The sequence below is a fragment of the Sardina pilchardus genome, chromosome 6 (genome assembly GCF_963854185.1).
Source record: "Sardina pilchardus chromosome 6, fSarPil1.1, whole genome shotgun sequence".
NCBI classification, from domain to species: Eukaryota; Metazoa; Chordata; class Actinopteri; order Clupeiformes; family Clupeidae; genus Sardina; species Sardina pilchardus.
In genome coordinates, this window is record NC_084999.1 from 14,564,007 (window position 1) to 14,580,806 (window position 16,800).

At 43.1% G+C, this 16,800-nt stretch overlaps 2 protein-coding genes across 2 annotated transcripts; one reads left to right on the plus strand and one right to left on the minus strand.

Moving 5' to 3' along the window:
- The first annotated feature begins 6,656 nt into the window (after window positions 1-6,656).
- LOC134082392 (free fatty acid receptor 2-like) lies at window positions 6,657-8,041 on the plus strand. Its single transcript, XM_062538073.1, has 2 exons — window positions 6,657-6,664; window positions 7,072-8,041. The coding sequence occupies exons 1-2, from the start codon at window positions 6,657-6,659 to the stop codon at window positions 8,039-8,041; spliced, it is 978 nt and encodes a 325-aa protein (XP_062394057.1).
- A 3,158-nt stretch (window positions 8,042-11,199) lies between these two features.
- Window positions 11,200-15,399, minus strand: lim2.5 (lens intrinsic membrane protein 2.5). The gene is made up of 5 exons (XM_062537697.1): window positions 15,265-15,399; window positions 13,034-13,248; window positions 12,318-12,467; window positions 11,910-12,044; window positions 11,200-11,645 (listed from the first exon to the last, which is right to left on the minus strand). The coding sequence occupies exons 2-5, from the start codon at window positions 13,206-13,208 to the stop codon at window positions 11,584-11,586; spliced, it is 522 nt and encodes a 173-aa protein (XP_062393681.1). The 5' UTR covers window positions 13,209-13,248; window positions 15,265-15,399; the 3' UTR covers window positions 11,200-11,583.
- Between the last annotated feature and the right edge of the window lie 1,401 nt (window positions 15,400-16,800).

The following is a 16,800-nucleotide window of genomic DNA, read 5'->3' on the forward strand; positions in this document are numbered from 1 at the left end:
TAACTTCATAAAAAAAAACAGTTGCTACAAGTGATTTTGTTTATGATACATATAGAAAATATGTTCATCCTATAATCTCAAGTTGATTAGATGATAGAAGAAATTATATATCTTACCTGCAGACTATTGCGCAGAAACAGACAGAGGTGCAATGACAGTAGGGTGTGGTCATCAAAGTTGTATACTCCATCTGACCACTCCTGATAACGGTATACCATACCACATGTGTAGCATTCTTTTCTGTAGAGTGAAATTCCTGATGGAAGGCAAATTAAGGACAATAGAAATGGTTATCTGAAAACAAGCACTGCAGAAAGCGGTATGAAATGGCAGGCTTACATGTAAATTTTACAAACCTTCAATAACATCCGTCACCGAAATGATTTTGGCCTTGGCTGTAATGAGCTCTGGTTCTCCAAGAGCAGTTGAATCTGAACATTCAGTACAGAATGTTTCAGCCGGGATAACATTTCTGGGAAAATGCTCAGTGATGATATCTCTGTTCAGGACCGATGGCATTTTCTTGTTGGTGTAAATGTACCGAACCATTCGCTCCACAGTTTTTCCCTCTGGTGGATAATGGCCTTCTTCTTCAGAACCTTCAACCTCTGGAGGGAAGGAGTTTGAAGCTTCCTCTTGGTCCACACTCCTTGTCCTTCTAAAGAGCTCTGGCTCAGACGGGTACAAGTGCCATTTCGCAATGTATTTGTGCAGGCATGACTGCCTTGGTCTTGCACATGGACAGTGCCATGATATTTGATTGCAGCCATATGCAACAATGACTCTACCAAGCCTACTGTAATAGGATACAGTAGGCTCAAAAACAGAAAGGTATCTTTTGGAAGATGGACCACAGATATTAAGTTTGCAGGACAGGGGTGTTCCTGCATCTGTGGCCTCCCTCTGCCGCTTCAAGCATCTGGCCTTCTTGTCCTCTCCAAACCATTTATGAGTAACCATCTCCTGCAGCACATCCTCTGTGAGGGGGGGGGGGGGGGGTCATTTCCAGCTGGTGGGCAATAAGCAAGGGACTGGATATGGTGACATTCAAAATGCCGACAATTGGAACGCTCTGCAAACTCAGCATTTATTTTGCAAATATCCAGCTCACATTTGCTCATTTGATCCTTCCCCCTGGTCCTTTTTATGTATTGGTGTGGTGTGACCAGAAAAGGATTTGACCACTGCAAAAATACCTTTGTTGCTATCCACTGACTGCGATTTCAAGTGGTATTTGGCTGTGATGTCAACGGTCGTAGGTGTGTGCTTCCTGTGAATATGAACTTTTACATTTCTCCTGTTTATTATGATGCCACAATGTGGACACATGATAGTTTGACTTTTCTTTCGTGCCGGTGGTGCTTTAGAGGCCAGTTGATGGAGGGAGGAGAAGGCAGGAGACGGTGTTGGAGTGCTGGTGGCCAGATGATGGAGGGAGGAGGAGGAGAAAGCAGGAGACGGTGTTGGAGTGCTGGTGGCTAGTTGATGGAGGGAGGAGGAGGAGAGGGCTGGAGACGGTGTTGGAGTGCTGGTGGCCAGTTGATGGAGGGAGGAGGAGGAGAAGGCTGGAGACGGTGTTGGAGTGCTGGTGGCCAGTTGATGGAGGGAGGAGGAGGAGAAGGCTGGAGACGGTGTTGGAGTGCTGGTGGTGGCTCCAGCGGCAGAGGCCAGGTGATGGAGGGAGGAGGCAGGTGAACAGTGGTTTACATGTAATGCAACCTGGTCTTTTCGGATGATTGTCTGGGGGCAGTGCAAACAGTGGAAGTGTACCGTTGACCTACATGGTCGATTGCACTTGCAGATGTAGTATTCTGTAAAACAGAAACAAAACCACACGTCAACAACTCTACTCTATAGAATATACTGGTGTAAAACAATGTTTAAAATCCTACCTCCATGATGTAACGCATGTTTGATGTGGTTGTTTATGTGGCCCTTGAATTTGTACTTATGGTCTGATGAAAACGTGCAGCATGGGCATCTGTAGATCCCCTCCTCTAGATATTTGCCTTCAGCAGGACAACCTTTGAAGTGTGTTGGGTGCTGAAAACATTGAAACATTATACATGTTATTTAACATGACAGTAAAGGGGCTTATGCATGTATTTGGACCTCACCTTTAAGAATACAAGACATATTGGCCCCGGCAGTGGCGCGACTGGCTGGGGCACCTGCACCGCACGCCGGCGACCCGAGTTCGATTCCCGCCCCGTGGTCCTTTCCGGATCCCACCCCAACGCTCTCTCCCATTCACTTCCTGTCTCTCTTCACTATCCTATCATTAAAGGCATAAAAGCCCAAAAAATATATAAGAATACAAGACATACAAATGTCTGTGCTACTGGTGCAATAAAAGTTTTACTTTGAACATTAGCAGTATCTCTTGCAATGACTAAAACAGAGAGAATTATCATAATTGTATCACAGTGAAATGATAAAACTACTACTTAGCTAACGTTAACGTTATGTAGCTAGTCCAACACGGGAAAATGAAGCTTGTCAAGTTGAACACTCGCACTCTCAACAGTCAAGCTCACACTAATCTTGCATAAATGTTTAAAATCGGGAAATATACGTGTAGTTTTGTACAGCGGGACAAATACAGCATGAACTCAATTTCACAAGATACATCTTTGCATGCGGTTGGAAAAAGCTATCGCCAGCTTAAGTTAAATTGACAAGATAACGCCGATTTTATCTACCGTATCTATCTTACGTTATACAACATGCAAGTAACATCAAATGTCATAGATATTTTAACCAGTGCATCATTGTGCAACAAGGTCAACGAAGTGATGTCGTTATGAGCATAAAAGTATGTATTTTTCACTTACCGACATAACGTTTCTCTTCCGTCATTTACAATGCTGCTGTTCACGTGTGTGCCTGAAACGTGATCAACATGGCCGACTTGGATGTGGGCGGAGTTGGATATCCAACTTGCTTGTCCTGCAGTCTGCAGCCACAAGCTACTCATTGTAACTGCATTTTACCTGAAATCTATTGCAGTTCCGCTAGGGGCGATCGAGAGTAAGTGCAAAACAATGGGGGTCTATGGGGCTAGACAGCTAAATTGGTCTGTTTCACCTGATTGTCATTGAAAAATCAAAGATTGGATTTTAGTTTCTACAAGCTCATATGGATCCAGGCCAGGGTAACCAGTTGTTTTAGACCCATTGATTCAGAATCTGTGCGCTGCTTGTTAGAATTCATGACAAATCCTTGCACTTGGATAGCGCAGAAGTGTAACAGAAGTAGAGTGCATGATAAAGTTATGTTTTAAAGCCTGAATGAAGGTAACCAGTTGTTTTGGAAGGTTGGGATAAACGGTGATTCATGATCTACTGAGTGAAAGCAAAGTCATATCGACTACTTGTTGTATTCATCGAGCGAGTTAGACTTGCACGTTGCTAGTTTTGCTGAGGAGGGTTAGAATCCAGTGCGACGCTAATCATCGCAAAGAGTGCCCAACTGACTAGGCAAAATATTTACGCCCAGTTTTAGCGAGAAAACGGCTCAAACATTGATGGTGCAACTGGCGTAACTATCAAATTGGACCTTGAGTTAAGACCGACTTAGCGACCAGGCGAAAGCCCTGTTGGTGCAACCGGCTCCTGGGGACTATGTGCTAATCAAAGTCTTTAGAAGGAAACACTGGAGGTCAAAAAAGTGGACCATACCTGGTGCTTCTTACCATTCAAACAGTTGTCAAGGTAGCCGAAAGAGCCACGTGGGTGCATGCCACGCACTGCAAACATGCACCAAAACCGGACTTATTGGATCAGAGGGATCAGAATTTGTGATTGGGAGGAGTGATTGGGTGGAGTGATTGGGTGTGCCGCACTCCAAGCTGGCAATAGTCAAGAAAGAGCTGATCTGGTGAGGCCCTTGAGGACACCATGGAGAGGCGCTACAGTTGTTCAATTCGGGGAGAAGGGTTATGTGAGGGGAACAATGTGTGAAACTGGGGGAACTAGAAGTATTGACACTCATCTGTTTGTAGCAGCACTAGCTCTCCTGCGCGGAGGTGTGAATTGCACCTGTTTGAGAGGCCAAGAGCTGTGCGCCTCTGTGAAAGTTGCAGAACGGGAGGCTGATTTTTTAGCTCTGGACCTGCTAGAAAACTCGAAACATCTACAGTATGAGCTGAATTAATGGTGGAGATACGCTAGATACAACCCCTGGCATAAATTATGGAATCACCAGTCTTGGAGGATGTTAATCCAGTTGTTTAATTTTTTAGAAAAAAGCCAGATGACAGACATGACACAAAACTAAGTTCATTTCAAATGGCAACTTTCTGGCTTTAGGAAACATTAAAGGAAATTGCATGTCTGTGATCTGGCTTTTTTCTAAAAAATTAAACAACTGGATTAACATCCTCCAAGACTGGTGATTCCATAATTTATGCCAGGGGTTGTACAAGATGAAAGCTGTGAACATGACCAACTATCTTCCCTATTGGTTATGGTTATGGGATGTCCAAAGCGACATACAATAAAAACAATACAATAATTAATTTTACAGTGAACAATTTCAAAAAGTTCACTGTAAGATTACATTAGGGAGAATAGCAATAATAAACCATATCAATCCATGCAATGACCTAACGGAAAACAATGAATGCACTGTAAATGAGAATAGCAAATAAACAATAAAGTCCATTCAAGCGATTATATTATACCAATTATAGCATGGAGAGGCTACAGTAAGAAGAATAGCAATAATCAAAAACAATGTCAAATCAATCAGTGGCCTAATGGGAAAAAAATACTACATTATACAAACCGTAACCCATAAGCGCTTACACTTTTTTCTGAATGCTTAAATGGATGTTCCGCCATTTTTGGAAATAAGCTCATTTTCCACCTCCCCTTGAGCAAAACAATTTATGTGACTAAGATTTCTGGTAATTTTCCCATTTAAAACGTGTCTCTTCTCAAGTCAGAAAGCGCAAGTCTGATCTATGCTAGGCTGCCATTGCCATCGTCATCCCTATGACTGCCCTACCATCTGCCCGGATCCCTGGCCCACGCATCCTAGCGACCCATTACCTTCCAAAATTACTAATGGATTACTAATGGACAATTTATTCCCTACACTGGACTATTTGAACCTTCTGATACTACAAATGACTTTACTCTACTGTAACTGACCCTAGGCAGATGGGTTGGGCCCTTGAGTCGTGGATCTGTCTGAGGTTTCTTCCTATATGTATCTCCAATTCTAGGGAGTTTTTCCTGTTACTCATGGGCTCTCTTTGAATGTTTAACACTCGGTAAAGCGCCATGAGACATATGTAATGTTTTGGCGCTCTATAAGTAAAATTAAATTGAAAATTGAAAAATAGAACTATAAAGGTATGACCTCAAACTGACATATCCTTCCTTGTGCACAGAGATGTGTTTTGTATTCATACCATCAGTGTGTAGTTGGCAGTGGCACATTGAGTGCTTATTAATATGATTGCTTGTGTTAATTCTGTTTGATACAAAAGTACCATTTTTATGAAGGTGTGAAGAGATAAGCAAGGTGTGTTCGCTTTTGCAAGAGAACTACACTTTTTTGCTTATTTGATGAAAGGTTTTCTTATTTGTTTGTATAGAGTTTTGCAGAAATAGTCAATAGTTATTAAAAACAAAAGTGCTTAAAGGAACACTCTTGGTCAACTAACACCACAGCAATTATTTTTTTTTTTTAAAAAAGCACAGCAGCACCTTCACTTCCTCAGGATACTCGCTTTGGACAAAAGCGTCTGCTAAGCATCATAACTGCAACTGTAACTGTAGGAAGAAACACATGAAGGTGAAGCTGCTAGTGTCCTTTTACAGATCCACCATGGAGAGCATCCTTTCGGCATCGGAGTGTACTGGGCAACTCATTCCACCAGCAGCAACCACTGACGAAAATTGATGAATTTGACCTAGCGTTGATAGCTGGTCGACGTCATAGACTGTACAGTATATATAGAACAGTCTATGGTCGACACGACAGACGGTCATCAGAACTCTGCAGTGGGCGGTTGGGGATGTACAGCTCAGGAAGGCATTAAGCTGAAACGCCTCTGACATTACACCATCACAACAGTGGTCTCAGTTGCACCTCATTTGAGCAGCACTCTTGCTGCACACCGTCATGTAAATCGTCAGCACTGCTGATGAAGAGATAAAGCTCTGCTTGCAGAGGCCAGAATGCTTCAGGACTGTCAGACAGGCATTGGCCTCCCTGCAGTGTCCTCCTCTCATACTCCACGTGGGTGTAATTGAATTGGAGGAGGAAGAACCTCCATCCTAGGCTAGTCTTTGGGTTTCTCTCATTTCGGCTGTGAGCACGCTGAGTGGAGCCTGTTGCACATGAGGAGTCTCCTGGGCATCTTCATTTCCCATGTAAACACGTTGCTCTTTCATTAAACAAAAGAGGATTGATTTTGTTTTTTACAGGTGAGTAATAATTAATTTCTTTTCTGGTGCTAGTTGCTTTCAGTTTTTCCACAGCTCTTCATACAAGCAATTATTGATTTTCAACCAACAAGGGCACAGACACAACCTCATGGCACTAAATCCAGACAAAATGAAACTGTATATCTATTATCTATAGGCCTAACTGTCATAAATGTGTCATCATAATTGCATTGCTATGTCTGTAATAGGATCATAATGGCCTGGTTTGCTCTCTACTGTAATCTGATAACTGAAAGCAAATGTTTTTTTTATGGTCAAATGATACCATTGGGTTTTGAGTATGTTAATTATTAGCCCCACAAGGAAAAACAGTTAGACTTCCTCACTGCTCTCTTTTATAGTAGAGAACAGACTTTGATAATGGTAGGAGTCTGTTACATGTATACACGTAAAGCGAACTAAAACTGAGCGGAAAAACACAAATTGCATAATACTAAAAAAGCCATGTCAGTCATGCAGGTCCTTTTGAACACAGATTTGATAGTTTGACCATAAATGTCCACCTCTATTTGTTCTTATTAATGACCAATACAATTGAAGTTGTATTAGTTTTTGAGTGTGTGGTCACACTGGTGTTAATAACTCTTGTTCTTGTCCTTCTTTTTTGCAGTGTCGCCTATAACGTCCAAGTCATTATGGCAGCAGCTCTCATTAACGTCCATGTCCTCCTTGCCTCTTACATCGTGACATTTCTGATTGGCTTGCCTGCCAACATCCTGGCATTTTATGCGTTCAGCAAGAAGGCCCGCGACAACCCCACGCCGACGGACATCCTGCTGCTCAACCTGACTTCGTCTGACCTCCTCTTCCTCTTCTTCTTGCCGCTGAAGATGTACGAGGCGGGTCAGGGCCTTCACTGGTACCTGCCGCAGTTACTCTGCTCGATTATGTCCTTCATGTTCTTCACCACCATCTACACCAGCGCGCTCCTGCTGACCGCCGTCAGTGTGGACCGTTTCCTGGGCGTGGCCTTCCCCATCCGCTACCGGCAGCTGCGCAAGCCACGCTACGCCATCTGCACCGCCGCGCTCGCCTGGCTGCTCAGCGCGGGGCACTGCAGCATCGTCTTCGTGGCCGAGCACCTGCTGGCGCCACCGCACGGCGCCAACAGCAGCCGCCCGCCCAACAAGTGCTACGAGGACTTCAGCTCCGAGCAGCTGCGCGTGCTGGTGCCCGTGCGTTTGGAGTTCTTCGTGGTGCTGTGTGTGATACCGCTGCTCATCTGCATCTTCTGCTACGGCAACTGCATCCGCATCCTCTACAGCAAGCCGCGCATCCCGCCGGAGCGCAAGCGCAAGGCCATCGGCATGGCCGCGGGCACGCTGGCCGTCTTCTTGATCTGCTTCCTGCCCTACAACACGGCGCACGTGGTGGGCTTCCTGACCGGCAGTAGCCCCAAGTGGCGCTACTACATGTTGCTGCTCAGCACCTTCAACACCTGCCTGGACCCCATCATCTTCTACTTCTCCTCCCCCGCCTTCCGCAACACCACCAGGATGTCCGTCGTCAAGATGCTGATGCTAAATCGAAAAAAAAAGATACCAAAGGACAGTCGGAGCACAGAGTCCCTCGAAAAGTGACCCTCTCACTCCTGTGCTCCTTTAAAGGAGTCATAGAACGCATTTTTTGACCATTACAAATTGATCTTTGAGCCTAAATAATGTCATATGTAAATTTGTGGGGCTGAAAACGCCCCAGGAGCACTGCTAGATCGCCTAATACAAGGTCATAAATAAGCCTTGCAATGAAACAGTTTGTTTTTCCCGCCCACTCAGCAAGTTCATGAATATTCAAATGAGATGCGCGCTGATTGGTCTATTGGCCGATATGTCCTGAAAGTTGATTGGCTCAATCCACCGGTCTGAAGCTAGAGCAAAGTGAAACTACGTTTACTGCTGGTAAATAAAGCCAAAGTCTTTGATAAAGCTATCAACAATGGATTTAAATAAGGAATACAGCCGTACATGTATAAACCGAGTCAGAAGAAGGTTCTGACCAAGATGAAGTGCAGCAGATTCCCCAACAGAATGAATGTGTTAGATTGGTAAGTTTTATCAGTAGGCCTACATTTCTTAGTATAGTAACTCTCCAAAGTTAGCTGTAATAACGCTAGCATTACAACGTCTCTGCCATAGACCACATATCTAGATACTAGCATCGTAAGAGCAGTTTAACAAGAATTATTAATCGAAGGTATGCAAATGAGAGGAGCCGAGGGGTGTATCTAAAGGGGGATGGGCGCCTATTACGTGTTATCTGAGCTCTGTTCAGATTGGAGCATTTCAACATGGCTGTTTCTATTTCCCAATTTGCATACGAAAGCAGGCGGGGGACGCGGTAAAGTCTTTGGTGTTGTCCTTTGGACACTGCTCGCAGCCTAAATTCAACAGTAACAAGGTGAATGTGGTTTTGAATTCTAGGACTCCTTTAAGTATTTATCACACCCCAAAATTAGGTGAGACTTAGGCCTTGTCCACACTAAGCTGGGTCAATATGGATGTGCACTATTATTTCTTTGTGTAGCCTGTTTGTCTACACTAAATAAGTACACAAATTCGCAATTCTGTTGAATAACCACCGTTCATGAAGTATTTATGTCTAATAAATAATTGTGTCATTTAATTCTAAAACAGAATAGCGCTACCCAAATAATGCCTCTTGGTTATGAGTAGGCTATAGCAGTTAATTGGACAAGGCCTAAACTTCATGAACGCTCCTTATGCAGAATTACGCTAGAGCAGAGTACACGAAGGAGTTCACAGATCCGATGACGGGGGTTCAATCCCCAAGGGTGGTGTAATGACAGTTTTTTTTAATGCAACAAAAAAATATTTGACATTTGACTTCAAAACCTTTTTACCAACAATGATTGTTGAGTAACTAAGACAGGTTTTGTTCGATTAGAGCAGTAGCCTAATACAGAATAGAATTTCGATCCTAAGCCACACTTTCGTTTTGTTCTGAGTTTCTGAATGTGTTTTCTGAATTGCGTGTGGTTCTGTTTCTGTTTGTGTGTTTTCAGTTTCGGAGCCTGTTTCTGAATTGCATGTGTTGTAAATTTGCAGCTCGTTTTTGAAATGTAAATGTTTTCTGGATTTGCAGAGCATTTTCTAAATGATGATTTAGAACGTGTTGTCAAATTAATGTTTTCCTAAGTCGTTTTACCACGTCTATTTGTCTATTTTGTCTATTTGCATGTGTTTTATTGATTTGTATGTGTTTTCATAAGTTGCACGTCGTTTGCACCTGTCGGCCACCGTACAAAAGTTTTGAAAAATGATCAAAAACAATATGAAAACAAGAATGTGGACGGAGAGCATTTTTACCCGATATGCATATTTGTATTTATTCAGTTTAATGTGGACAGGGCCTAAATGAAGGGATGACCTCATCACTGTTTGGCATATAGGCGTACACATGATGTACAGGATATCACAGCTTGCACATAGTAGTCATAGGATGCTGCTGGTGGTGTTTCCTACATTCATTAACATACAGTGGGGAGGACATGTATTTGATACCATGCTAAAGTTGCCTAAAAGGGGGAATATACAATCATCCTTTGACAATTGATCTTAATGCCTTAATTAAAAAGAAATAGTAAAAATCAAACCGCTTAGACACATCGATTTTCTTTGTGATTGAAGAATGTATCGTGAATAAATAAATGTTCTTCCTTAAATGCAAGGGGGCATACGTATTTGACCCCTATGTTAAATTCCCATAGGAGCAGGAGGATTTTTTTTATATGTATTTATTTTTGAAGGCCAGCTATTTCATGGATCCAGGATATTATGCATTCTGATAAAGTTCCTTTGGCCTTTGGAATTAAAATAGCCCCAATCCTCTTTTTAGTCAACTTTAGCTTGGGTGCCAACAATTTCAGCCATGGCTGTATGCCCCCTAGCATTTAAGGAAGAACATTTATTTATTTACGATCCATTCTTCAATCACAAAGAAAATTGGTTTCCTTAGCGGTTTGATTTTTACTCATTTTTTTAATTAAGGCACTAAGATCAATAGTCAAATTATGATTTTATATTCCCCTTTTTAGGCAACTTTAGCATGGTATGAAATACATGTCATCCCCACTGTACTAGGATGCAGCAGGTGGTGTTTCTTACATTCATTAACGTAATGCTGCTGGTGGGGTTTTCTAGTTATTGTACTGTAAGTTTTAGTTTTCATTTCAGACACATTTTCCCATATGCAGATTAATCCTGGTCTTACCGAATCATGTGAACGACTGAATGTTTTTTTTAATTAGTTCTCTTTTAGTGTAGGACTAGGCTGAACATACGTATGGTAAAACAGTCCATAGTCTTCATACTAGAGTATGCCATTGGTGGTGTCTTATTTGCATGCATACTATTTAATATGTTGTCACCGACTTGTGTTGTGGTTATCAGATGATCAATATTCATTATGAAAAAGACCTGAATATAATATGTAACATTATGTATGCCCTTAAGTAGCCCTCCGTTTCAGTTGAACATATTGATCTAACTATCAGCTTTTTCCCTAATGATGTAAAGAACAAGACAGATGCTTCTAATTTGACTGTATTTATAGTTACACAGAATTAAAAGGCAATACAAAATATACATTTGTTTTCATCGTCAACGGTTATTTGGGAGGACAGGGAGATTGGCTTTTATTCATACCTCATTTGAACTGGATGATTACCAATTATGTACAGCTGAATTTCTGTAAAAGGAAAGAAGGACAGACTCATGAGAAATAATAATGTCATTTATTGAAAGTTTCATGTGTGAAACGTGTGAAAACTTCTTTCCCAACAATGAGTGAAATGTCATACTGCACTCCACTTCCACTTTCTGGTACAAAAAAGACTATCTTCCATGGTCTGGGTCATCCTCGAAAACAGAGCTTGTGATTCCGTTCATATTTTTTATTGTGTGTGAGAGGAAATGGTCGAGACAGACTTAAACCTGTTTTTTTTTTCATGATTTTATTTATTGCTCGTATTTCCAAAGAAAAGTGCTGTTTATATTTTGTTTAGTAACTTGGCAACTTGTCATCGAACTATTGCTTCACGTTGGTTAGGTTTTGCCTTGAGGCGAGAGCATTTCAGAAACAAAGTCTTCCTCTTCCTGTTGACTTAGCGTGGCCCGGCCACTCTCCGGCATTCATGCATTCTGTAGGCACACATGTAAAATATCCCTGCAAAGAACACACAACAAAACATTACATCACATCACATCGCATCTGTGCCTATATAATAGTAATAACAACAATAAGAGGAAGGAGAAGAAAAAGGAAAATAAAAAGAAGAAGAAGAACAACAACAACAACAATAATAATAATAGCAATAGCAATAAATACCTCCACCAAATCATAATATTTACATCATATACTGTACATAGGAAACTCAAAATAAAGTATGTCCTTTGTGTACATCTCAGCTGTTGCCCTGCCACCACTGACCTGCGAAAAATGTCATGAGCAAGGCCACCCAACCCAGTATGTAGGACCAGGAGAAGCGCCAGTCCCCAAAGCGCTTTCCCAGGAAGTTCACGGTCACTCCAGTGTAGATGGCCATGGCCAGCAGAACAAAGAGAGCTGAGAGAGGTTTAGCAAAGTGTTACACACCCATACACCAGACACAGACTGCTTGAGTATGTGCTGTGAACATGTGCTGGAGTGTGTGTGTGTGTGTGTGTGTTTGACAGGGAGAGAGAGAATTGGTCACCTTTAAGAGCCCGTTATGAGCAGTATGTGCAATATTTTGTGATATGTGATGTAGAAAAGTTGTTCATGACATAAAAGGAAAATATACATAATAAGTGTGCGTGTGTGAGGCTAAGTGTGAATGTGAGTGAGTGTGAGTCTCACTTGAAACGAAGAACATGATTCCTGCAGCGAAGGAGCGGTTGAATCTCTCAAAGGCGGAGAAGTGGGCGAAGGAGAGAATACCCGCGATGATGCCCGCGAAACACGACATGGCAGACAGAATCATGAAAGCACGGGTGGCATTCCAGTAAGCTGCACAGATGTGGACACACCCGGGGAACAGAGTCAAAAAAACCATAGAGCAAAGTCATGAGTCAGTGCTAAATATCTATAAAAATACACAGCACTCAGTCATGATGGTACTACTAGGACATACTGTAGGTTATAAGCAGCCTGAATTGTTAGCCACAATCTTTTGCCTTCAAAAACAATTAACACATTCCCCACTCAACAGTGTGTCTATTGATTTCATGCTAGCCATTCTGCAGTAGTGGGGAAATATATCTTTCAATTCCATAAGCAAAACCTGCCTATCACACAGTTAGCCCAATCACTCATGTTCCTTTATGGTAACGTGTGTCTGACCCTAGTGGTACAAAGTAACATAATGACACCTTACAGCAAAGAAGTCATTTATCATTGAGTTGCTTCCTCTTCAGAGTTACATCAAGTTGCGCAGCTCCTCTAAGCTTCCAATACTTCATTCATGACATACAGTACATCATAGCCTGACTTGTGTGACAGCATGGCGAGTGCTTGGTTGGTAAGTTACAGTAGCTGGTGGGGTGTGTAGCGGAGTGACTGGCGGAGCGGCTCACCGATGCTGTCGGTCTGCATGTAGCACTTGCCGGACATGCAGTACCTCCACAGGCCCTGGTGGGCGAAGCTACCCGACAGCCGGTATTGCATCCAGTAGTCGGTCGCCGTGGAGACCACCAGCAGGATGTTCCCCACGATGGCGCAGAATAAGCCCCCTCCCATAAAGCTGTACATCCTGAGTGGCGCTGTGGTGGAGGCCGTGGAGCTCTGCACACTGGGCATGGAGACAGAGGGAGAGAGAGAGAGGGCAGGCAGGTGGCCACTGAGTGGATGCTCAACGGGTATGACAGCACTGCGCTCTACTGCAATGTGACACAGGGGTGGCCAGGTGACTAGCTTAATCCCAGAGAAAAAAGACTGCCTGGAGATAATAGGCCTGAGCAGAATTGAGTATGTCCTCCCTCTGAAATGAACATATGCAGCTGGTGAACAAGGTAGTGGCTTGTCACCTGGGACTAGCTTATAGAGTAAACAGCAGAGTAAGGGCCTCTAAGCAGCCTGCCACAGAACTGCAGTGACACTAGTGCACAAGCACGGAGGGCAAACAGCTGAGTAGGTGGTAGGTGGCCAGCCAGCACAGACCTCGTCAGCACGCACTTGAAAAGGTGGTTGTGTGTATGGGTACAGGCACACACACACATACACACACAAATGCACATTCGCCTACACACACACACACACAGAATGAATACTTTCTCTCTTTCTCTCTCTCTCTCTCTCTCTCTCATGCACACACACATACACACACACACACACACACACACACACACACACACACACACACACACACACACGCACACGCACACACACACACAGACACACACAGCATGCACATAATCAGGAATCAATACAAAGATTGCACTTGGCAGGAAATTCTCTTAAATAAAGCCACGAATTAAGCCGCCTCATTAGCCCTAAACATCCTAATTGACGTTTTCTATGGAAAAGGAGACAAAATGCATCAAGTTTACTGATTGGTGCCGGACTGTTATATAGGCTCAGCCAGTCACGCATGAAGTTCAATTCACTGCATAGAAAAGTTCAGAGGTCACCATTCAGTGGACAGAAGAGAACAGAGGAATATACATAGTGAAAAAGTTAATACACGTGCAGGGTATAGTTCATATACAGTCTGTGTAAGACAGTTCTTCATATATGCACACGAAAGTCAACGTAAGAGACATTCACATCAATTAGTTAAAACATTGCTGAGTTTTTGCGCCCCCGAATGAACTGTGGACTCTCATCAAGAAACAGCACCGCGGCGCATAAGCGTAAGCAACCACCACATTTCTGCCGAAGAATAGATGCCTTTCTAAAAACCCACTGTCGGCCATGTTGTTGTGTCCATGGCTATGCATCACCAGCACTGCTCTACTGTGGCCAGACTCCACAAACACTTGCAGACGCCTGCATTAAGTTTTACATATAGCCCAAGCTCTGTCGATAGACACTTGAGAAAATCTGCTGAACAATACTGGATAAAAACTGCTAAATAATACTGAATAATAACACATTTCAGCACAGCTCTAAACAGTTAGTTCAATCATATTCTAACCTCATGATAAGATATGTAAGCAGTGTTGACAAATAAGCCAAGCCTAACTAACAACACGAAGCTTGAGATAAGGCAAAAGCCCATGCAAACATCACATTGTATTTGGGGTCTATAGTAAAATTCACTTATTCATCACACAAAAAACATATATTTGTCTACAGTACTGTGCTGAAGCTCATGTTGTTCACTATTGTTCTTTTGTTTACTATAGATTTCCATATTACCATGGACACACACAGGTGATCATTACAGTAAATATTGACCTAAAGGGGGGAGATGCAGCGCACAGTTCCTCTCTACAACTCTTCTCCTGGTGGCCTGTACCTTTCCTCTCTCCATGTCTTCGTCGGTGACTCAAAAAGTACAATTTTCTTAGATAGTAATCTAAACTCGAATAAGTTCATTTACCAACCATCCATTTATCATAGCTATAACCAACTTGCTCATTAGCATTTTTTTTAAACTTCTTTTTCATTTACAAAAGCAGAACTTTTAATCATTCACCGACCATGTCCTAAAATATTTAAGTGAAGATCCTGACATTTTCTAATGAGCTGTTTATTGAACCAATAAAGCTCACGTGTGTCCACCCCACATGCCAAGAGGGAAAAAGTAAAACACAGCTATCAATTTAACATTGCGGCCTACAGGACAGCGCAAGGTGCTTCTTACCTGATTTCTTCAGGATCGAGAAAGCCTCTTAAGGATCAGCCTTTCCCCAGGGAAGGAGAGAGAGACAGTGCTAGCCTAGAGCGAGAGAAACGTCAAAGAGGACCGTTAGGCTGAATTCCAAAAAGTTATCCCCCTCACTTTTCTGTCGATGGAGGCAAAATCCTTTAAAACAATTCGGCAGCGGGAACAAATGGCCATAAGCGTGCCAGTGAGCTTTGTTGGGGGGGGGAGGGGGGTGGGGGGGTGCGCAACACGTGACTGGGCCTTTCACTGCGATGTTGGATTGAGAGAGGGGGGGGCGGTGGGTCATGAACAGAGGTCACCGGGGGGAGGTAGGGGGGTAGGAGGACGCAGGGATGTGAGGGGGCACCAGGGCGAGTGTGTGTGTGTGTGTGTGTGTGTGTGTGTGTGTGTGTCTGTGTGTGTGTGTGTGTGTGTGTGTGTGTGTGTGTGTGTGTGTGTGTGTGGAGGGGTTGGGTCTTTTTGGCGTGTTGTTCTCTTTGGTCTTCTGGAACTGTGGATGTGCCGAGGCTTGCAGTACTGGTGTGGTCAATGCAACATGCTGAAGCACACACTTTCTTTCAGCCGCACCACACCGCGGTGGGCCCAAGCCCACGGTAGCCCTGCAACGAGGGGGATGGGATATACACCACTGTATGTATCGACATATACTCACACATGCTAAAACACACACACACACACACACACACACACACACACACACACACACACAAGCACGCACGCACGCACGCACGCACACACACACACACACACACACGCACGCACGCACGCACACATGCACACACGCATGCACACACACACAATGCTCACACCAATACAAATGCACTTGCACAAATGAACGAAGCAGAGCTACTCACCATTGCTCATGATTTTATCACACCTGTGATATGGCTACTGATAAATGCAAGTTGGCGGTATTGTGCAAAGGATGAGAGGAGACACAATTTCACACGTAGAGGCATGAACGTTCCCACGCACACACATTCAAAGCATGTACGTTTTAAACATGATCGGAAAGACTAATGGATGCTTATCATTCCCAGATCTAGTTATACTCATTATAACCACTGTTTACAAACAAGCCACATCTTTTTTATTTGATCTTTTGTCTTTTTCAATGGAGATACAATAGACTATTCTGTTCCATAGTCTATTCTGAAACTATGTCTGACAGCGTTTCAGCGTGTGTATTTTTTCACAGCATGTTTCCTGTGAGCTTTGTCACACCATGTAGGTGGCTGCTGTTTCTCACCCACAGCTGCTGCTTCTGGTCAGAGTGAGGCCTGTCACCCACAGACACGCGTTTATTTTAGGTTTGTGAGGCCTGTGTTCGAGGTTTTACTTTCAACAGAGATTCAACAGCCCAAATGTCTTTAAATGTGTATTTAAAGATTTGAACTAAGAGGATTTGTCTTCAATACTGACGGTGAGAGAATACTTACAGATATCTACAGTTCATGTAACAATCATTCCCAGCTTCCACATCCCAAAGTACTGACAGTTTGATTGCGAAGA